This window comes from Gallinula chloropus, assembly GCF_964237585.1.
Source record: "Gallinula chloropus genome assembly, chromosome: 8".
Lineage (NCBI taxonomy): Eukaryota > Metazoa > Chordata > Aves > Gruiformes > Rallidae > Gallinula > Gallinula chloropus.
The window spans coordinates 2578532-2601331 of record NC_140093.1 but is presented as its reverse complement, the minus strand read 5'-3'; the positions used below and the strand labels follow the sequence as shown (position 1 = coordinate 2601331).

The window sequence follows — 22800 nt, the reverse complement described above, 5'->3', positions numbered from 1 at the left end:
GTCACCTGGAGTTTGCCTGTATCATAAATTTTCATGCTGAGTAGTAAAGATAACTGTGTAAATAGTATAAAGTAAGGTAGTTCTGTATAAAGCCATAGGTGACTGACTAGCTGGAGGTCAGTTATTTGATCTTCCTGACAAGTGTTGCCAGTTATGAAGTTAATCTCCAGGACAGTCTCAGGTAGGTTTATATTGCTGATTCAGTAACTTTTTCTTACCTACACATCCCTGGATGTATTTGGAGACAACTAGAAGTCTGGTAACATAAAGAGGATGCTGAAAGAAGAAGGAAGGGAGCTGATGATTGTGGTATGATTAGGTATCCTGTCTGACTAGGACCACAGGAGTCACCAGGACAATACCACAGGCACTAGGTTCCTACAGTTCTTTCTCTAAATGTATCAAGTATTGTCCTATAGACAGTTAGGCTGCTTTTTTCTCTTTTCCCTTTTTTTTTTTTTTGCCAGAACCTCATGACTGTGGTGATCAGCGACCTTGTAAGGATGTCTCCAGATAAGCTCTGGAAATTCAAGCTGAGACTATTTACTGGCGCCCAGCTATCGACCTCTCCCAGGTCACCTAAGTGAACTTCTTGGATGTCACTGTGCCTGCCCAGCATTTTAATTTAAAGCGAAATGGAGAGCAGTTGACATGTGATTTGGCAGCTGGCAGCAGTAATCCTTTACAGAATTGCAATAGCATGAATCACTAAGGTATTCTAATATCTACCCTAAATATATTCCTGGTCAGTTTTTTCTCCTCTGTTTTTTGGTGCCCTTTGCTTACCGCTGCTCTCTTCCCTCTGAGTTGGATTCCCAGTGCAGTTGCCTGCTGTCTGTAACCTGCAGACTGAAGGGAGTCATTCCTCATTCCAGGGCTTGGGGCTGTGCCATGCACAATTCCAGCTCCAGTTAGGTCTGTGCCTCAACTGAGATCAGTTTCGGTGTCATGAGATACGGAGAATCTCCCAGCAGGTAAACAAGCTCACAGCTTTGGATTCAGGCTTTAGTTTGTTTGCAGTGATTTGAGTAATTATTCAGTAAAACTAATTAACCTCCTGCAGTCTTAGTAATTAATACTAGAGTGGCTAGTCCTGCTCCATCATTTGGCTGTGTCCATTTTTAAGGGAAATTTAACACAGTAATAGGTCAGAAGGAAACCAACATTTGCCTGGTTGCACTGGAGGCAGTCTTGGGAACCCCAGGGCTGCGTCCCCACATTTGGGAACAGCACCAGCTGCCCCTGACACAGGTCACACAGCTCCCCAGGGAGTCATCCCCAGTCACTGGACATGGAAGCACTGTGTGTTCTTTGGACAGAAACCACGACTGTGGCCATTACCTGCAGGGGCTGGGTGTGTGTGGCAGAGGAGAGGGAGCCTCTGATAGGAAAAGGAAATTACAAGTTTCCTTGAAGCTTCATTTCTGTTGCCTCCTGTTTCCACCCCCACCTCGCTGCTGGGCACAGCGCTGCTGGCTCTTGCCACTTTTCCACCAGCCTCATGACTTCTGGTGCCCTCATAAAACTACTGATCCTGAATGTGTTGGTTTTTGATATGCTTCTAGCCCTTCAGGTTGCAACACCAGCCTGTGAGGAGCAAGGAGGCAAATGAAAACAGCTCTTAGCAAACTGCTATTAGAATGTGTGCATTTTTGAGAGAGCCTTATGAGTTAGGAGAGAGAAAGGAGCTAAGCTGGGGTTCTGCCCTCTTGTGTTTGTCAGTGAGGATGGTGTGGCTTGTGTTTTCCCAAGGTCTGCAGGTGTGGCTGGGGAACCACCACAGGGCAGAGGAGAGGCTGTTTTCTGTCCCTCCTATCTAGGGTTAAAAAATTGTATTTGGGAGTTTATTTGTCCAATTCAATGGAATATTTTTTTTTCAAGCAGCAGTCTCCAAGTTTTGCTATTGACTTTGCAGGGATAAAATGAGCAGCTAACTCCTGAGGGCTACTGGCTTTTAGGATGATTCCCAGTAGGAAGAACTAGTCAGCTCAAGAGCTCCTTGAGGGGAAAGGCAGACTCCCCATTTATCTGCCTTCTCTGTCCTAGTAGACCAGCCAAGTCAATGGTGGTAACTGTTCTTGAAAAAGATTTTGAAATCAAATACCTGTTTTAGAAGGTATTTCTTCATGCCCTCCAGAAAGTAGAGCAGGATGAGACAGTGTGGGAGTATGAGAAGTGGTGTACCCTGCAGAACAACAGGAGAGCTGGGAAGGAAGATGCCCAATTAAACCCAACAGTCACAAAAGGAAGGGACTGTAGGAAGATTAAAGAGAACGTGTGAGCTGGATTTGCAGAGGTGAGTTCAAAGGCATGGGGGCAGTTGCAGAAGAGAGAGGATATCTGAGGGAAGGATGCAGTGGAGACCCATCCAGGGGCATGCACCTACCCACAGGCTGCGTCTGCCTGCCTCAGCCTGCATAGTGGTGGCAGATTCAGGGGTACAGTCTGGGGCCCAGCCCTACCACTGAGCACTCTGAAATCAGTGTGCTGAAAACCCATAATCCACAGTTTTTTCTCAGCCCAAGATGAGAGGAATGTTGTTTTTAGTGCTGTATAAGGCAGAAGGAGACATTGCAGAGAGGGAGGGAGGCTGGAAGGAGTCATTGCTCTCTGCCTGGACAGATTTGTTTTGCAGTGTTTTTCTGTCTTGATTTAATTGTGAGTTGGCTCCCTCCAGCCAGTAGGCAGGGGAGGAGGGGCAGGAAAATGTTCCCAGCCTTTCGCCAAGAGTGTCCCAGAGCATCCCAGGCTTGACCTCTTCAGTGTTTGTTTTTCTTTCTCTACAACTGACCCAGATGCTGGGGTTTGAGATGAGGGCCCTGGCCTGTTGCCCCTTCTGGTACAGCATGTGATGGTCCCAGGAGTCAGGCTGGGAACAGTACCTGGAACTGTTTTTCTCTCCAGCGGGCTGTTCTGTCCGTTTGCATTCCAGGAAATCAAAACCCGCGAGGAAAATCCTGGGCGAGCAGTGCCGCCCAGTGGGGATGGAGGCAGGGATGCAGGGAGGGAGGCAGGGATGCAGGGAGGGAGGCAGGGATGTGAGCACTCGGCTCTCCGCGGCTGCGCTGCGGGCCGGAGCCCAGTGGCAGCGCAGCAAACAGCCCCGCAGCCGAGCAAAGGGCAACGAAACCAGGTTTTTGGTCTTCTTTATTAGAAAACAGCTACAACCATGTTCAGTGGCACCACATTAGCGTTCGTTTATACTTGCAGCCTCTGCAGATTCTTCCTTGGGAATGACAGCAAGGTTTGCAGACAGGGATGGATTTTGGTTTGCTCAGGCAGAGCTGAAAAACTAACAAAGTTGTCTTCAAGCACACAAACCAACCAGTTTTAACTCAATCTAATGTGCCAACCTCTAGAAAAAAAACCAAAGACAAAACAAAAAACCCACACAGCTTTGGAGGAAATGATGTTACATTTCCCCAAAGTTACCAGGCCTTTATGCCAAAAAGAATCTTCACTAGTAGGTGCTACAAATCCAGCTTCACACAATAAATAGTTGCACAAACTTCAGGACCAGGCTGAGCCAGTTCAAGCACGTTTCAGGGCAGATATAGCTGGGAAGTAAATTTCCCACCTACGCGTCACATTTCTTTGCCTGATTGGAGGTATTGTGTTGGCAGGAGTAAACAACAGTCGGTCCCTTTGTTTTTCTGTGGAGGGAAGGAATTAAGATAATTTAAGGATATACTGTACAGAGGAAACACAAGGGCTGAGCATGTACACTGGTACTCCCCGGAGGACCTTCGCGGCGGTATTTCCATCCATTGCTACCTGCCCTGAAACCATCATCATCATCACAGTCTGTGCCACAGGGGCACGGGGCTGTTGGGTTTCTTTGCAGTTCTCCTGTGGTCAGACAGAAACTGCCCCAGGCACAATCCTACGGATGTGTGTGTAAGACTTCCTGAGGGTAACGCTCCCGTGATGAGACACCCCCCGAGGCAGGACACACTCTTCTGTCAGCTTCTGAGTTTCAGGGTCCCAGCACAGCACTGTTGCAATGACTTCGTTCTTTTCATCTCGGCCCCCCGTGATAAACAGCTTGTTGTTGCAAGGAGAAATCCCACAACTGGCTCTCTCATGGGTGAACTGAGTCACCAGGCACCATGTGTCCTCCTCGGGGCTGTAGGAGTAGAGTGCTTTCATTGCCCCACCTGGAAAGGAAATGGGAATCAGTTTGTACCCAGTATTCCTGTAAGAGATTTTTAACTAAACCACCATTTCAACAAGACTCCATTCCTGACATTCATAAGAATGATTTATGCCCCAAAGCTAAGAAAAAAACAAGGTCACAGGATTTTTTATTGTTTTGAAAGCCAGATCTGCAGAAGGCCACTTATTGTTCATAAGGAGGTGGAATTTAAGGCCAGAACAAACTGCTGTGGTGATGCAGTGTGACCACAGTGCGCTCAGCAACAGACATGTCTCATAGCTGCAGCTTCAGCTGGGGGCACGACTTCAGAAAAATAGTCTTGGTTAGAAGAGCTGAGATTGTGAGGGACTAGGTGTAGTAAACTGTCTCTATTATAAACGGATATATGATTTCTTCACCGACTCCTCTAACTTCAGTGTCCATCTGCCCTTCAAACTTTCTTCTGCCTGGAGCTAGCTGTTTTCAGAAGCCCCTTCCTCATTGATGGGTTTGTAAGTCTGAACTTATAACCTTCTACAGGTAAGCTAAACAGAGAGTCACTTTCAGTTTCTCCATGTTTCCCAAACCTGCAGCCATTCTTGACATTTTCTGTGCACCTTTTCCAATTTTGCTGGGTCCTTTTCTTTTAAAAACAGTCAATACCTCAGCACCCAGGAAGCATATTTCTTCCTGAGTGTACCAACAGCTGAATGGTTCTTATTCTGAAATTTCCAGGGTCCTGGTCTGTCTTCAACTGCATAGAATAGAGCCAGGGACACCTTGAAGCCCTGGACTTACTGATGAGCTGTAACGATGCCTGGGATCCTACCTGTTGGCAAAGTGAGCATTTATCTATCATAGTTACAATAAGTGAATAAGTGTTGGCTTTGGCAATAGTAATCCAGCACTTCAGGGATGATGAAGCCACTGTGAGGTGACTTAAGTTTTATTTCCCAATTGGAGCAGGCTGAAGACATACATGTAGTCAGTTACAGTGATTCATCTGGCTGTTGGTGATTATTCTGTCTGGGTAAATTGTTTTGGACACAGTAACCAAAAGGTCTTTTATCTTTTAAACTTCAGGTGGGGCTGATTTCTATCCAACTGAACTATATTTGTTTCTCAGATAGGGAAGCAATAGGTTTGCTGGTGAAAGATGCTGAATTAATGTAGCTGGAGTATCATGTCAATGTTATCAGGACTTGTATCAGCTAGCCCGTAAGTCATGCCTTCTCTTTCTTGTCTTGAAAAGGGTGATGCCATAACCCTGTGCTGAGGAGAGCCACAGGGTATTTACATGCACACAAGGTGCACATATGTATGTACACGCATAAATCTCCTTTCAGAACACCATTTACTATTTGGTGATACCCTGGCTCTATGCCAGCTCTCAGCACCAGGGATGAGCAGGGGCACTCTTCAGAGCTCCTCTTCTGGAAATAAGTGTTCCTCTTTCCTTCTTTTGGTTTTTCCAGCATCATCTGGAGATCTGCAGCCCCTCCCTCCACAGTTCAGATCACCACTGTTAAACTCTTGTGCTTCAGTTCTATAAACTGACTGAATGAACCCCAAGCATGACCTAGCAAAGAGGTCTCTGGGTAGAAGTGGGTCTGCTCCCTTGACTTGCTCCTAGTACTCATATCCCCACATAAATCCTGTGTGCAGTGGGCTGTGTCATGCCCCTGGAGAGAAGAGGGGACATGAGGTAGCCATGTGGTCCTGCCCCTGCCAGTACAAACTCATATTTGGATGGTGTTAAGTTGCCTCTAGGCTAGCTCCAGCTTTCCAAGATACTACCACACTAACAGAGAGTTTGGCTTGGTGACTCTTCGCTGCTGTTTGTGAATGTGTTGGATTCCCATCCCTCACTAAGATCCATGGGAAGAGCCATCTGACCATTTGCTTACGCTCCACAGAGTTTGGGAGTAAAATTAACCCAGAGAAACAAGCTCTGCTCTGTCTAGACCAGGAGGAACATTAATGCTTCACCTACCCACAACATAAATGTGATCACGGAAACTTGCAGCATTGATGCATTTGGCTTCCACTGGCATGGCAGCCTTCAGGCTCCACGTGTTGGTCGCAGGGTCGTAGCACTGAGTCTTGTCTGTCGCCAGCTTCCCGTTGGGTCCTCCCCCAATCACGTAGAGTTTCTTCTTGTAGCTCGCTGCTGCAAAGGAGCTCACGTTGACCATGAGGGGAGCAGCCTGTGTGACCACAAAAACTCATTAGTAAAGCTTGTGATTTCCAGTAGTCGGGCTGATGCCTACAGGGTGGGAACCTGCTGAATTTTAAGTCAGGTGTCCCTTTTGAGATGATAGTAGGGTTTGGGAGGTAAGGGAGAAGTATGTTTCAGCTCTTTCTTAACACTGTAAACCCCTTAATGAAAATATGTTCTGCTCAAATGCTGTTATTAAAATTATGTTGTCGACAGTCCAAAAGCTAAGAAATGTCAGAAATGCCCCAAATCTCTGCTACATACTTATGTACAATGAAAAAGCCCAAGAAACTTGTCCATATGCATCTTTCTACTTGCAGCTGTGTGTGTTAGATTCCTCTGCCTGGCCTTGTGTCATCTAAAAACTGGGGTTTGGATTTGCTATTATGATGCCTAATCTCATTCATTTTATGGATTAACTGGCTGCATAATGCTCTACTCTCTTTGCTTGAAATATAGTTAGAACTGTGGTCTGGTGGTTTTTTTTTTCCCATCCTGTTTACCTTGAAATCTGTACTTTCATCTTAAACGTATAACCCACACTGTATATACAGGCTGATGTGTGCAGGTTTTTCAGCTGTGCTCTGGTTGATGTACACTACTAGTGTTAAAAGACACCTAAGAAAAGGAAAATTAGGCATTCAGTGTCTCTCAGGTGATGACTGGCAGGCAGTCCTGTGAGTTTTACTTTCTGAAGGATACACCTTTCCATAAGAAAAATGTTTAGGGCTGGGTGCTCACAGGAACTGCATTCCATCCTGTCTTGTTCCTTGTGTTTCAAAGCCCTAATCTTTTCTGACGGAGATGTTCCAACTCAGGAGACAGTTAGGGGGTGCAGTATCTCACCTCTGACCAGCAGTTGTGAAAGGGATCATAAGCTTCCATGCTGTTGATTCTCTGCAAGCCATCAAAGCCCCCAATGACGTACACTTTGCCCCCCAGTACAGCCATTTTGTGCCTCCATCGCCCGATGTTGAGGTACTCGATTTGTATCCATTTGTTGATGGAGGCGTTGTACTTCCAGACGTCGTGCTTCGTTTCTTTGCCACCTGCAGTGTATGTGAGACATGTGAGTACAATAGCATAGCTTGGGTTTACTCCAAAGCTCCAGTGTGTTTGAATGTAAAGATGTTTTCTCATGATAGAAAAGAAATCGCTGGTTCTTATTAGCTACTTAGTTACCTATGCTAATGGCCTGGCCCTGTTATACCAGGTGAACGTTTCTGCATTTAGTTAACTTAATAGGGAAGGAAACTGAACAATTCCTACAGCCAAATATTCAGTGAAGGTAAATCGCTGTTCCTGGCTTCATCAGAACACACACACTTCCATTTTAATACTGAGTGAACCATCAACCACCCGCAGCTCAGTGGTATGTGGGACATTTCTGTGCACCACAAGGGCTTCACAGGATGCTGGGAAATAACAGAGACATGATTGAGCTGAGATAGCAGAGGATGCTGCCCTTGGTAGTGCCAAGACAGGCCTGCACTGGTGAACTGCCGGTTTGGGCATGGTAGATCATGTTGGCTAGCCCAGTGGTTTAAGACAAAAGCCCTGACTCTGAACTTCTATCAACAGTAGTCCTTCTTGACTTGTTAGAAGTTTTACTATTCAACCTCGGGAACACAGGGCTGGGATCTCATTTTTGGACCTCTCTTTCTGGTCTCTTTCTCTATTGACTTGGATTTCCTTCATGTTTATGGATTCAAGATGAGAACTGGACCCTGCAAACTCATCCTAGAGCTGACTTGGAGGTGAATCTTTACTCATACTAAAGCAGAGAGCAGTGTTTCAAACAAGCACATTTGTTGGCATATAATTTTTGGTGTAACAGCGATATGAATGGATCTAGTTAAGCCTGAAACATTTGCAGACTGAGTAGCTCATTCCATCATCTGCAACCTGATTAAACATTTGCTTCACTGGTGAATACACTGAAAAGAGAATTCATATCCTATTGAGAAAGTGTCTGCCCTCATTGGTATGCTGTACTGCAGTCAGATCAGGCTAACTGATGGAGCTCATCTCTGGGCCAAATAGCAGATTGAATAGGATAATTAGCATGCTAGAAAGAGCCGTTTGTAATGCTTTTGTCTCAGTATTTTTCACATGTATGTGGTGAATTTTATTTGCACTCAAATAGCTGAAGTGGCTGAAGGGCCTGAATGCAGCATTCATGGCTACAAGGGGGCTGAGAGGCTGCAGGTGTTCTCCTTACCCTCCCCTTCACTTGAGCTTGTGCTTTCTGCCTGGGCTGAAGCTCTGGTTGGAGCCTGAGCAGGAGCTAGCTGGTCAATTTGCTGCACATCACGGGGCAGGGAGAGATTTTGGAGGGAACTGAAGGCTCATTTTGTTTCTGTTCTTTCTCATATGAAGGAATAATTGTAACTAAATGAGTAAAAGTAACAGAGTCATGAGAGTCATTTTTAGTTACACTGCAAATTAGAGTTTCAGTCCATCCAGTCAAAGCATTTAAACCACTCGGGGGAATGGTGATCTAAAAGTAATCATCATCTTGTGCAAAGGACTTGCCAGCTGTTCTGATGCTGAAAGAGTGGGGAAGTCTCCAAACCACACCAAGATATGGAGGGAAATGAGCATGTGGGAGGGGAGATCGAGTAAGGAAAGATGCAAGTCAGGCTAGAAAAGAACAGTCACAGGAACTAAAAGGAATAAAACAAGAGCAGAAGGCAACACAGGGGACGAGGCAGATGTTTAATTGGGATTGAGGTGAAAGGGAGATAGGAGAAAGGCTAGGGGGGAATGGAGGGAGTCAAAGATATGAGATCAAGCAAAAAAGGAAGAAAGAGGACCTGTGAGAACAGCAGTAAGAGGAAAGCCAGCTTAGGCTGGCCGTAGCAGGGGAGGTGTTAGCCTGGCCTGGAGGTAGCCTGGATAGAGCAGAAAAGGGGAGAAGAGGCACTGGGAAAGTTGTCAGGAATAAGAGAGAGCAAAAAGCCTGTGACCCTGGAAAACAGGAAAGGTTAAAAGAATAAAGGGAAATGGAAGAGAGAACACTTAACTCAAGGGTGTGAAGGCAGGAGGGATGTTCCTTAGCTGGGATGTTTGACTCTACAGCTAACCTTTAACAGAGGGTCTGCTGCCAGAGTGAAACAGAGCACCCTGTGACTGGCTGAAGGGAAAAACCTCCTTTATTTATACATAGGGGAGGAATATTAGTCATACATATAGATGGGTATTGTTTGAAAATGAATCCTGTGCTAAAACTCCTGCCAGGGCCAGGCAATGTCCTCGCACATCCAGCACTTCTCAACAGTCTATTCCAATCCAAAGCATTAGGGATGAGTACCTGCAGCGCTTAACTCTGCTAAAGCTGCCTCAAGCCTGCGTGTGGTACAAGCTGCTCCCCTCTCCCACTGCCAATGTTCCTTACCTGAGATGTAGACTTCGTTCTTCAGCGTGATGCATGCAAACTCCACCCATTTTTTATTCTCATTCTCTGTGTCCTGCTCTGTGATCGGTAATTTTGCTACTTCCAGGCGGCTTCGCCTCAAAGGATCCAGGCAAGTGACTTCTGCTACAAACTTCTCATCTTTTGTACAGCCCCCTATGATCATGAACACCTCAGACTGGAATTCGTGCATCCTGGGCTTGGTCCTTTCTGTAATAATCTAAATGGAAGCAGGACAGAATGAGCACACAGGCACTTACACCTTCAGGTCAGAGAGCTCTGGTGACCTTTTTGTGATTACCTGTTCTGTAAATCACAACTGGCTTAACAGCAGCTGAGCCAGTTATCAAATGCTCTCTAAATTGAAAGCCTGGGAAGCATCCTAGAAGCATAGCAGGAGAGGTTTTCTTCTTCTAGCAAGATTTCTTCAGTGCTGGACTTAGTTGCTTTTGCCTACCCAGTAGGATCCTTGCAGATCCTCCTGGGAATTCCCAGGGTGGCACCAAGAGCTGTGAATGTGAGCACTAGTGACCAGGCTGGTTGCACGTGAGGCAGCTGAAGAGGACAGGTTTCATTTGTGCTGGCAGAGTGAGGGCAAGCTAGGAGGACCCTCAGGGTTGCATACGCCCTGGGGAGCTTGGAGAGAGCAGGAGTGCAGTTAGTGCCAGCAGAAAATAACTGCCTTCAGTGTCTGTCCCAAAGGGATACGTTAGAGTCAAAGCCACAGCAATTCCCTACTGTGCAGGGGGCCTTTTTATTGGTTTCTTGGTTTATAAGCCTCAATTTTAAGCCAAAACTGGAAGATTTGCCTAAAGCCAGCACCAGGCTCTGAAATAGGGTTAGATCTAATTTGTTGCCTGCTGGCTCAGCTTATTGACCAGGTCTTTGTCTCAGGGACACTGGACAAAGTCACCTCCTGGGTAGATGTTCACCAGGAGCAAAGAATGCAGGAGGTGCTTGGAAACTTCTCTTCTGCCTGGAGGAAATACTTACAAGTGAGTGGAAATGAGTGTGTTTGGCACACTGGCACTATGCTGAAAGACAAAAGGAAAAACATACCTCACATTCCCCCAGCACAGGTTTTTTGTACTGGAAGAAATGCAGTGTGAAAGGTACAGGGAGCATGTAAAGGTGTTGTTCTGCCTCTGCTGTATCCCAGGGGATCTGCCAATTTTCAGACCCTCACAGCCTGCTGGGAGAGGTCTGTACTTCTCTGCAGCAGTCTTACCCCTAACCAGGGCTGGGTAGCAGTTGTTGCCTTCTGCAAGCCCCCGAGAAGCAGTCTGTGGAGCCACAGGTTGAATTCTGTGGCAGTAGGCAGCTTGCTGACAGTTTTTACTTCTCTTTCTAAGCTCCTTTTCATGTTTCTATAAATTGCCATAATTTATCTATATAAAAAGGTTATCCACATAAGGTTATCTACACATAAGGTTTGTATTTTCCCTGTGTTTAGGAAATTATTAGGCAAATTTTAAAAACATCTCTCCCAGAACTTGCCAGCTCTCAGGATTCTGGTGTTTAACTGTGGCCAGGCGTCAGCCCCATGCAGGACAGCTGTCAGGGCTGCTCTGACGGCTGCCCCTTTGAAGATAAGTGTAATTAGTGTTCAGCACTGAGCAACCCTCCCTTTATCTCTCCCACATGTACCTGCTGGCACTGCTGAGTGGGGCAAGGCTTCCTCCAGCAGTTCCCACCAGACTGGCCGGCACTGCTCCAGGTCATCGTGTACGGTCTTACATGGTCACCAGAACAAAGAGTCCTGTGTCACCCCCACCAGTGACACATCCACTGTTAGCAATGGACCCACATGTTCCTGAGGCCTCCTGCCTTCCTCTGACTGGGGAGGCACACATTTCTCCTCACATGCTCACATACCTTTGCTCTTGTTATGAAATCTGACCTCTGGTTGCTCTCCCCTCTACCCCACATTTTGGGCCAAGAGATGTGACTGATACCTAATTTTCCAAAGAGGACAGGCACCCAAAGAACTGGAGATCCACCACAGCCTACCTGGGACAGGCAGGACAGGACTCGAATGGCTGTCTGGTTGAACCTGTCTCTTTGGGTGCAGGGACGTCTGCAAATGAGGAAGATAAGCAGACCCCTCCTCTGGGAAGAGACCATCTTCTTCACAAGAGCTTCTTTCTTTCTGAAAGATTTCCCCCCAGTAGCAGTGAATGGAGATGTGAATGGGTCTGCTCCTTTTTGAGCAGAAGTATGAGACAGTGAGAAAAAGCCACAAACACCTTCCTTTTTCACTCACCTCATTGCCTGACAGATGGTACATTCTTGCTTCCTGGAGCAAAGGAAAAACATCTGGACACTGTCTAATGAGTTGATCGGCTTCAACAGTCTCTACAAAATACCAAGGGTCCAAGAGGGGCAGGCGGACGTTCTCTAGCACGTAGGGCAGGAGGGAAAACCTCTCCGACTCCTTGTAACGAACCCAGTTCATGACAGTTTCGAACACCTGTGCCTCCTCCGTGACGTAGAGGTCATCGCTCTTCAGCGTGCTGCAGAGGATGTCGGCCGGCAGCTCCAGGAACTCCTCGTGGTTCAGGACCTGGGTGAAGTTCTGGATGATGTAGTTCTGCACTTGTTGTTTCAGGCTGTGCAGGGAGTGGGCATCAGCCAGCCTCAGGATGCCAACACAGTTCTCTGGCTGGAGGGCTTCAGTGAGGAAACTGGCACAAGCATCTACCATGCGAAGGAACTGTGGACAGAAAAAGCATGTGTAAGCACAGAATGGTCACTTGTCTGACTGTCACAGAACAGCTGTGGAGCTGTTTGATTTGTATTTGTTTCAGAAAAGTAAAGGGGTTTCTACCATTCCCCTTGTCTTCATAAGATCTCAAAACATTGAGTTCCAAAGCACAGATAAGGTCCTCAGGCTTCAGATGTGCTTGCCCTGCTTCATCTTGTGCATCAGCTCAGAGCAGGTGGAAGGGAGTCTGGTTTTGGAGTGCAGGTTGCTCCCCGGTCTACATTTATGATCCCACCATCAAAACATCTGAGGCCTTGAAAGGGTGGTGGTAAATGAGTGCTGGGGTCTGGGAGGTTTGGGACAAAGTGCAGCATCCCACCTCCCCCTCGCCCCCAGCATGTGGGCATACTGTGCTGTGCTGGGGGACTCAGCAGGAAGAGATTGACTATCAGCAAATCCTTGAGTTGCCAGCCAGGGCTGTCTAGTAAATATTGGTTGTGGAGGAGGCATTTGTGGGTTTTAGTGACCTGTGTTTTCTTTGTCATCACCATTGGTTCAAAAAACCACAGATGTGTGTTTTACACACAGAACCTGTTCAGAGAACAGCCCGTGTTTGCATTCAGTCTGGCATCACAACTACTCTCATTCACTTCCTTTGCACGACAGCCTTACCCGAGGATCCCAAACGTGCAGATCATGGACCTCAGAAGTCTGAGGGGTGTTTGCCATGAGCTGTGATGTGAGCCATGCTGCTGGTCATTACTCAGGAATTGGGAACCAGATTTGGGTAGAACTGGTAAGTTACAGGGCTTTGTCCTGGGCTTTCTGTCACCTCTGTGACTTCAGATATGGATAGGGCATCAGTGCTTTACACTGGGCTTGCCACTGAGCAGTGTGAACAGTGACAGGTCAGAACTGATGCTGTGCATTTCTGTCTGTGATTTTTAGGCCCCTTTTTCCATCCACCATCAGCAAACAAACCATTTTAACTTATTCTGCCCCACTGTGGAAAGTTGCACAACAGTAATTTAGGGGCAAAGAGGAAGCGAAACATTTTTAAACACTGTAATATGTAGATTTGTTGCAGTAATTAGGGTAGAATCTTCCAGACCAGGCACTGTCTTGTTGACACATTTAGACTGTTTACCAGAGCTGAGCGATCACAGACACTGCATACAGACTGCCTGGTTCCTGTTTTACATTTAGATGTGGTCAAGAGTTTAGAGAAATGCAACTGACTGATGAACAAGGGTACGCAAGGGCTCAGAATATGTGGCTGCCGTTGTGATATAAATATGCCAGGGGCACGCCGTGGCACCGCGACAGCTCGGCGGCCCCTTGGTGTGTGCTGTGTTCACATAGCCTGTTCTCTGGGCTGAGAGCTTTGAGCTCACCAGTGCATCTCCCTGAGGGCCTGAAAGGACTTTGCCAACCCTGAGTAGTCCTCAGCCCTGAGCCAGGTTAAGCGCTGAGCCCTTTGAAAGTTGTCAATAGCAAGATGCAGAAAGAATGAATCAGGGATTTGCCAAGGTCACTCATCATGTCCTCCACAAGTCTGGGAAGAGCCCCCAAAATGACATTCTCACCAGCCTGTGGACAAGCCACTGCAGAGTGCTCTAATTTTTTATACATGGCTTGTTATGAGTAGTGCTCACAAGATGATACCAGAGGGTTTTCTCCCAGGCAGTGCGCGCGCTGGTCTAACGGCCACACAGGCACCACTAATCACGCTGGGTAGCTGTGCTTGTGGCCAGAGGAAAGCGGAACTGCAAGGTGTGGGTGTGAGAAACAGTCCCCAACACAGGCTTAACCAGAGAGGTCAAACCACTTGGGACCATACCAAGGCAGGACTTTCCCTGGCTGCTGCTCCCTATCTCTGTGCTGCCTCCCCACCACTCCCTTCATTTAGAGACAAAACTCCCCCCAAAACTCCCCCAAACTTGCTGGACATGCTTCAGTCAGTCCCATGAGAGCAGGTGACTCAGGAGAGCACCCAGGAGGAAAACACCGCTGAGCCTCTGCTTCTTCTGCTCTGATTATTCTTGCAGAGCTCTAAATTTTCTTCTTTCCCTTCTGTGAGTACCCCTCTTAATGCCATCCCAGGAATTTTAAGAGCCCTGTTCCCTGGGAACAGTTTCTTCAATAATTGTGTCCTTCTCCTAATACCCCCTTGAATTCAGGTTCTTACTTGCTAGAGACATCCCATATGCTTACTTGGCTTCCACTTGGCCTTCTCTCTGAATAATGGAATTTATTCACCCTATTTAAGTCCTGGCTTGTCCCAGCTTTAATTCAACTGTCTAGTGTAAGCGGTGCCAGCAGCCCTGCCTCCTGCTATAAGTCCCAGAAAGGGAAGGGAACGGTGGCTGAAAGGGCCCTTATTCATAACCCCTCTCTGTATGCAGCACACTTCGGGGTCAGATCCTGCACCCTGCAGCTGTGCTGCCCTCGGCCACCCGCTCGCTGGTGGCTGCAGGGGCAGCACATCCTGGCTCAGCAGTAACATCTGCGTCCCGAGGGAACCCACGGCAGAGACACAGCCAGGCAGTGAAGGGGCACAGTGACCCTCACAGGGCTGCTCTCTGGGGAGTGTACAGCTTTCTGAGCCTGCAAACTGATCCTGGACCTGGAGCTGCCCAGAGCCCTTTGTTAGCAAATCACACCTTCTCAGGTGGCACAGCTGGCACTGTGCAGTGCTCGTGGTACAGACCTCCTCAGAAGCTTGCTTCCCTCCTATAAACTCTTTGCTTCTACCAAAGCAACTGACATGGCCTCTGACTCAAGCCATGCTGAGGGAGTTGGGGCAATACAGAGGTTCCTGGGGGTGCAGAAGGAGGGCAGACAGCTCTGAAGGTTGTTGTTGAATTACTGCCGATGAGACAGAGTGCTCTGCCTCAGCCTGGAGAAGCAGCTGAGATCTTGGCCCTACCAAGAGGTGAAAGAATGAGCTGCTCTGCAGAGGGTGCTGGGCTGGATCCAAAGCGGGCACAGCCTTGTGAACACAGTGGCTGGGCAACCGCCAGCCCAGACAGAGGAGGTGACTCCTGAACTCATGTTGCAACTGTTCTCTAGGTGGAAAAATTTGTCTGGGTCACTTGGGGGTGAGGCTTAGCTGTTCAGCAGCTCCAAAGCCTTCAGCTGCTTCCCTTGGGAGAAATCTCTGTGCGCACCGTGGCAGGGCCTTCTGCTCTCTCTCAACAGCCTTCCACCTCTATTCACTGTGAGTCTCGGTTGCATTTGGTCAAAACTTATTGGAAGGGGCTAAGGGAAAGCATAAACAATAGTTCCCAGGGAAAAGCAGAGTATCTCTATTGGAGCAGAAGCATGCAAGTTATTTCTTTTCTGCTTCACTGTCAAGCCCAAGGGATTGAAGAGAGGCACTGCCCAACACCGTTGCTACTGAGATAAAAGAAGTTCTGCTTGGAATTCGGTTTTCTCACGCGTCACTTGTTGGAAAGGAAAGAATTTCCCAAGCAAAAACGTTACAATAAATTGCAGAATTAACAGAATTAATCTTTTCAGCTGTTGATATATTGAAATGAAACATTTGACTCTTTCAAGTGTTTCTGTGTGTTCTCCGGCATAAATTGCCGAGAGAAGCTGGCAGAATGCTCATAGTTACTGAAGCTTTTTTACACAAAACACTTTTTCAGCCAGCAACCTCACCCGTGTATAATGGGAGGCTTTAAGGCCTGATAAATCTTGCTAGTATCCAAGGCCATTGCAGTAAGACTTGAGATCAATGCTATGGCTGAGCATTGCTGGTTTTCTAGGTTTTGGAAGTTCACTATTCTTGCTCATGACACCCTCACTATTTTGTCATTATTCTAACAGTGTCTGATAGGTTCTGGTTTTAACGCACCAGCCCTGGGAATTTAATTTAATCTTAATTTTAATGACAAACAGGGAAGAGGAAGGAAAAAACATGTTTGTACTGTTGTTCATTTCAGAAAAAAATACCTGGGGAATGATCCTAAAGAAAAACAGGTCAGAAGAAAACAAAAAGAACACCTAAAGTATCCTGAAAATGAGCCAGTAACCTTTGAGTGCTACCAGTTTGCAGTACTGGTCTGCTGCAAATGCCAGTAAGTTGTTGTGCTCCGGCCCTGGGTGACATCAAAGCCGCAGCACCTTCACCACCTTTTCTGGGTTAACCTGGGGAACACTTTGTGATAGTTTTCCTTCCTTTCCCCACATTAAGTACCAAATCCTGTAACCCCAAAGGCCACAGGTTCATGTCAGAGCAACGCCTCCCGTGTTTGCAAGATCCAAGAATCCGAAGCTCATAATGAGCCACAATGATTATGGAGTCAGGTGGCTTGTGCCGTCCTTAATGAGAAGACTGGCTGCACATACCCACGTTGGCACTTGGCAGGTTATGCTGGTCGCAATTTGTTAGCAATTTACAGCTTGGTACCAGGGACTGCAATTTGGTAGACCTCACAGGTGACTTACAGGACATGTGAATACCTCATGAACCAAAAGCTGAGTAACACTGCTCAAGTCCGACTTCCCGCGAGTCCCAGGTCATGACTAAATCCCTTTATGTGAAGAGCCCTACAAAGGAGCATGCTAACTTAGGCTGGTGAGCCTTCACCTCAGCAACAGAGAGGAAGAGACAGAGCGAGCTTCCTGCTCTGGCTGGCCATGCCAACCACTGCCCACTGACTCTTTTGGGCTGGTGGACAACTGGCCTTTGCAGGCTACCCCGAACCTTGAGGAACACTGCCCCAGCAACACAACCCTGCTGCCTAGACAGCAGCACACAGAACTGCTCTTGGAGGCGCAGCCCGCCTCTCTGCCTCTTTGCACGGCACCCAGCACAGCAGCATTCCAGCATGTGGCTGCCACTGCCACTTTTTACCACAGTGTAAGAAAATAGGAAGCAACATGCTTCTGGAACCCATGAAATCAGAGAACTTTGCAGTGTGTTAACTGGGGTGGGACAGGGTGTTGACAGAGCAACACGAGTGGATCAGTGTGTTTGAGTTATCTGTACCTGAAAGAGGCTGGCGGCTTCTAAGACTTTCTGTACGTTTTGCTTCGTGATGAGCATCTTGCTGGTGTAGGTGTAGTCCAAGAGTATATTCATGGTTTCTGCGTCAACTCCTTTAAGTATGATCTTCTCTTCATATTTCTCCCTTAAATCATTGCAGAACATGGCCCTGAAAAGAAAGACATTTATCTTTTACTGCATCCCGGCCAGGATGGGGCATTCTGAAAACAATTGGTTATATTGATTTCAACACTGAATACTCCAATTGCTTCATATTTCATGCATCCTGCAGCAAAGTAACATGGAAAATCCTTTTGCTGCCTCCTTACCTCTTCACTTGTGAGTTTTCTAAGGCATACACACATGATGGATGCCCCAGACCTGGGGTCTGCAGCAGACCTGGAGCTCCAAGGCAGCAAAAAGCAGCTGAGACCTTCCCTGAGACATGCTCTGTGTCTGGACTGGTGCTGCAGAACAGTTGTGATGTCTCACCTGCTGGCCTCTTGCTGTCTGTGTTTCTAGTCCAGAAAGACGCAAGCCCAGGCCTCCAAGCTGCTGGCATTCTCCATAGGTCATTAACACTAACACATGTACTTTGTAAGCCTTGGCAAGGTCAGCTGCAGAACGCTGCTTAGACTGAGCCCTGAGGGCCACACTGGACGGATGCACAGGTCTGGTAGCCTCACCTCTAAGCTTCCCAACTTATCTTTGACTCAATACCAGGGATGGGCCGGGAGGGAATTGCTTATGGATTTGCTTCTGATTAAGAGCCTGACTTCTCCTCTGCTAAATTTTGGGAGCTTCTCGTAGGATTGTAGAGTTGGTACCTCTTGGCTAGAGAAGTACTGGAATAATCATGAGCTGGAACTGCTGTCAGCCAGAAAGCGCAGAGATTTCGCACATGCTGACACCACCTCTGCTGTGGTGGATAACACTGTGTTTGGAAGGTGACCACCACACACACCTTTGGCACTAGTCAGATATTTCCTGTGGGATACAAGTCATACATTCTGTAAGAGCTATTTAAATCCATTTTGCATTGTGACAGCTGAGGCAGACACACACACCTTCATCTCCACTCCCAATTCATAGATTTAAGGATTTCTTCTAAGGCTTTTGCTATTATTTAGAAGTTTGCTCAGTCCCATCTTGTTCTCTGCATTCAGAGCACAAGATTTCACATCATTTGGAACTTGGCTGAACAGATCAGAAGTACGTGAGTCCACTGGCAACTGCGTTGGTGAAGAACATGTGCAGATGTAAGTGTAATTAGAAGTGCTCTTTACCCCGCATACCAACCCCTTCTCTATTAGTCATGTACAGTGTGAGCAGGACAGTGCAACCTAGAGAACCTCTAGCAACTCTAGACAGAGTCTTAGGACATGCTTCTCTGGTAAAAGTGGGGCTAGAAGAAAGCTCTCTGATGGACACATCCGACTGGAACCAATATGTCCACAGGTTTTATTACATGGTCAATGGCAAACCATTCAAAGGTGGAAGATACCAGGTGCTTGTTCTAAGTGCTACCTGTTCCTTGCCTCACCAGAGATTTTATAGCAAGAAAGAGCTGTCATTAGTTACTGCAGCAAATAAAGCTGCCTTTTGGATAGAGACCTAACTTTTGAGCAGGAAATCTGGCAGAGAAATTACTTGTCAGAAAAGATGCTCAGCCCAAATTCTCCTTTTCCCTTCCCTCGTCTCAGCTCATTGGAGGTTTTTGATTCCCTGTTGTGCTCCATGGTCCAGTTTCTGCTGCCACTGAAATCAGAGTATTTGAAAGGCAGAAAGACAAAATCTCCTTAATTTTGGTGAGTGCAAGTCTGGGATCCTCCTTAGCTTCCCTCCCTTTTGGTGGTGCTGAACACTTACAGGTGGCCATTTGCAAACAGTGGCCGCTTCTCCTCGGGAATGGGGTTTCAACGGAGAGGGAGGTTTGTACAGACCAGCCGTTTCAATTGCCTGGGATTGACAGGTGCTGAGTGCTTCATCTGAATGAGAAATAGGCCACTGTAGGACACAGGTGTTGTCTGCTCTTGTTCCTTTTATCTCTTAAACTGGTAACTCCAGTCTTGTATCTAACCATCCGTGTCGGGGAGGTGAGAGCCCTCACTGCCGTGCCGCAAAGCCGGAGTGTTTGATGGAGGTCAGATGGAGATAGCCGGTGTTACACCATTGCATGGCTGCTCAGAAACCAGCCTCGGGGGCTCTGCGTGGGGATCTGGTCACAGTGCTCACACCTCTCTCCCCTAATCTGCAAAACGTGCTAGAGCTGCTATCCACCCCTCATCTCCCAGGGTATGGATTCACCTTACGTGGCTGCAACCTGCAGAAATCACACACCTAAAGCACCATGCTCTCTCACCAGCACTCCTCTCTGGAGGGTGGCAGGGGGAATAGGGCCATCCTGTCCAGCAGAGACGACTTCTGTAGTGGCCTTCCTTCTGCTCAGATGGAGTGGACCTCAGTCCCACCCTGTGCACCAACTGGAGGGAAGACCTTGATACCACTCAGGCCCGATCAGGCTGGGCTGCTCTCTCAGGGATTAAAATGCTGCCTCTGAAGCTCTGGGTTTGCCTGTACTTACCCAGAGAGGTGTGTGGTTGTTTTCTCTGGGGCTCTAAATCCTTCAGATGTGGCTACTAATTTCATTGTCTGTTTCCCTGGCTCCTGTCCCTGTGTAATTCTAAACTAAGCCTTTGAACCAACATTTACTCTAAGAAACGCACATCTGAAGTGAGAGATCTAGGGCCAAATTTAGGTACTTTAAAATGAGTAAATTTAGAAAAAAACCATGGAGAAATCTCAGTGAAATGGATGAGTGGCTGCAATTTGTGAAGCACTTTCTAAGCACCTACCCACACTGGAGTGCTTGTGCTTGGAATGATGAGCCTGACTTCAAACAACCATGCTGGAGTTTGCTGATGCTCTGGAAAACACTGCTTTGGCCTCTCCCAGCCCCATTCTCCCACTACCTTGGGCAGTGCAAGAGTAAAGAACTACTGCTCCACCTTGGTCAGGTTCTGTTTCTCTTCTCTGTCTGACTACCTTCACCTGGGTAAATGGGGAGTTAATGCTTCTGTGCCTATAGACGCAGGACGTGTCAGAAATGCGAGTCTATCTACTCTGGAGCAGTGCTGAAGGAAGAACTGGAAGTTGTTGACTTTGTTTAACTGTGTTTAAGTCAGCGGCCACGGATTGCTTGCACTATGGCACCCAACGTTCAGGAAGGGGGTTGTGTAACGAGCTGTTGCAGGGGAATGAAGCCCATGACTCACAGGGTGCCCTCTGCTTTGCTCCTGTGTTAGAGGCCCTGTAATAATCTCTTCTTTCTTTGGGTCCATGCAGCTTCTAGTGAATTATGGCAAGATGAAGCAAACTGCCTTGTGAGCAGCAGATCTAGTGAAGCTCAGCTTTCTGCAGACTCGTGTCCTCCTCTCCCCCTTCACAGCAACCTTAGCTTGGGGAGCTCAGGGATCTCCATTCTCTCTCACTGTTCTTCTCACACATTCCACCATCCCTCCCAGGACACTCAGCTCTGTGTGCCTGTGTCCAGCTGAGCAAGTGCCTGGTCCCGGGCACTGCGTGTGTTGCCTGGTCAGGATGTGGTACTTGTTACCCAGCTGAGCACCTTGGGGTCCCGGTCCCAGCGTCTCTCCTCTGCCTACCTACTAATTTCTGTCAGACTTGTGGGAACTTCAGTTTTGAGATTTCCACCCTCTGCCAAACGTGACTGAAACTAACCCGAAGGGTTGTGACAAGAGGCACTGCTGGACAGACAGTCCGTGGGAAGCCAGGCCAAATGCAAGCACCTGGGGGGGGGGCAGACCCTACACACGTGTGCAGTTGCCTTGGGATGAGATGACCTCCAGCCAGGTATGCCCCTGCCTTCTGAGGGACAGGCTGTAGGTCCAAGCTCAGCACAAAAATGGCCAACGGTAGTTAACAGAAAAGCATCTTTACTGTTGAAGTCCCTTCTGGCTCCAGCATCTCTCCTCATAGTGGAAGAGGAATTGGTATTTGTCGTTATGATAACTGTGATTTAATTTGTGCATCGGCTCTCCTCCCTGCACATGATGCTGGTAAAGAAATATTTGGGTTTCTCTGCTTGTAGTTGCCCGTTTTCACATACACAATCTATTTGGGCCATCTGTAGAAATAATACCTATCTCCCTGTGTCCACAGACACAATTGCTATTATGAGATGATAAAAGCACATCAGTTCTTCCAGGCACTACTAGCACAGCTTACTAGACTCCATTAAAATTAGCTTTCTGCTCATGACACAAGTGGTCACAGGTTCTTTTTTCTCATGTTTCCTCTGTAGCTATTCAGTCATCTGACCACTTCAGCAGTAAAAAAAAGAAAGAAAAAAATCCCAGCCATGCAAATGTGATTGTCTAAACGATAATGGAAAATCTGTGTTAAAACTGATACCCAGTTCCTCTGTGCATCTGAAATTTGTTCTTGCTGGCCAGCAGTCTCAGATCGACTGTTGTAGCACTGAAAGAACTGAAAATTCAAGAGGACAAAAAGAATGGGATAAAATGGTCAAATTGCTTTCTAGGAGATATTTCCCAGTTGGAACTGTTTTCAGTAACCCTGGGAAAGATGGAAAATTCCTTCTCTTCCCCCCCACCCAACAATTTCATGCAATACCATCATAATTGTACCACGCAGCGGCAACGGGAAACATGATCAAGTTCCACAAGCCTGTCTCAACAGAAATACTGTGTGAGCTGAGTGCACGTTTCTCCGTGCCTGAATCCCAACAGGGCAATACAAGGGGCTACAGATACTTGGGTAAAACCCCATTTTCTCCCCCATTTGTCTGCCAACCGTTCCCCGTTTCTTTAGATGCCTCCAGCAGACCTGCTGAGTGCTGGTACCAGAATTCCCGCCAATTCACAACTTGGCAACTGCCTTAGTTAAGCCTCCAACTTTAAAAAAGAGCTGAGAGGTGTCAGAATTACAGACTCTCTGTGAATATGCAGAATTCAGCACACCCTGGAGACCCACAGCTCAAACCTACGAAGGAAGGTAAGTTTCTTGGGTTAGTTTCTTACATGCCTTACCTGAAATAATTGCTGGCTGCGGCAAGGACCACTCGGTGACAGGAGAATTCCCTGCTGTCCACACACAGGATGACATCTGTAAGGGAATTTTCAAGCCGAAGGTTCTCCAGGCCGTTCTGGAGCACCAGAGAGAGTCCCGTGTCATCAAACTTGACCTTTTCACCGCTCGAGACTTCCACCAGGTCCCCCATTTTCATCGCACACTCATTGTCCAAAAAGATCTCGGGCTCCTCAGAGCTCTTCTCCAGCGTGTCCCCCAT

General features: G+C 47.4%; 1 protein-coding gene across 1 annotated transcript; it reads right to left on the bottom strand.

The window, feature by feature from the left end:
• Positions 1-3786: 3786 nt before the first annotated feature.
• Positions 3787-22800, bottom strand: KLHL6 (kelch like family member 6; the record flags this gene model as incomplete). Its single annotated transcript, XM_084267215.1, has 7 exons — positions 3787-4157; positions 6129-6342; positions 7200-7402; positions 9751-9988; positions 12032-12481; positions 17472-17637; positions 22541-22800. The coding sequence occupies 7 exons, from the start codon at positions 22798-22800 to the stop codon at positions 3856-3858; spliced, it is 1833 nt and encodes a 610-aa protein (XP_084123341.1). The 3' UTR covers positions 3787-3855.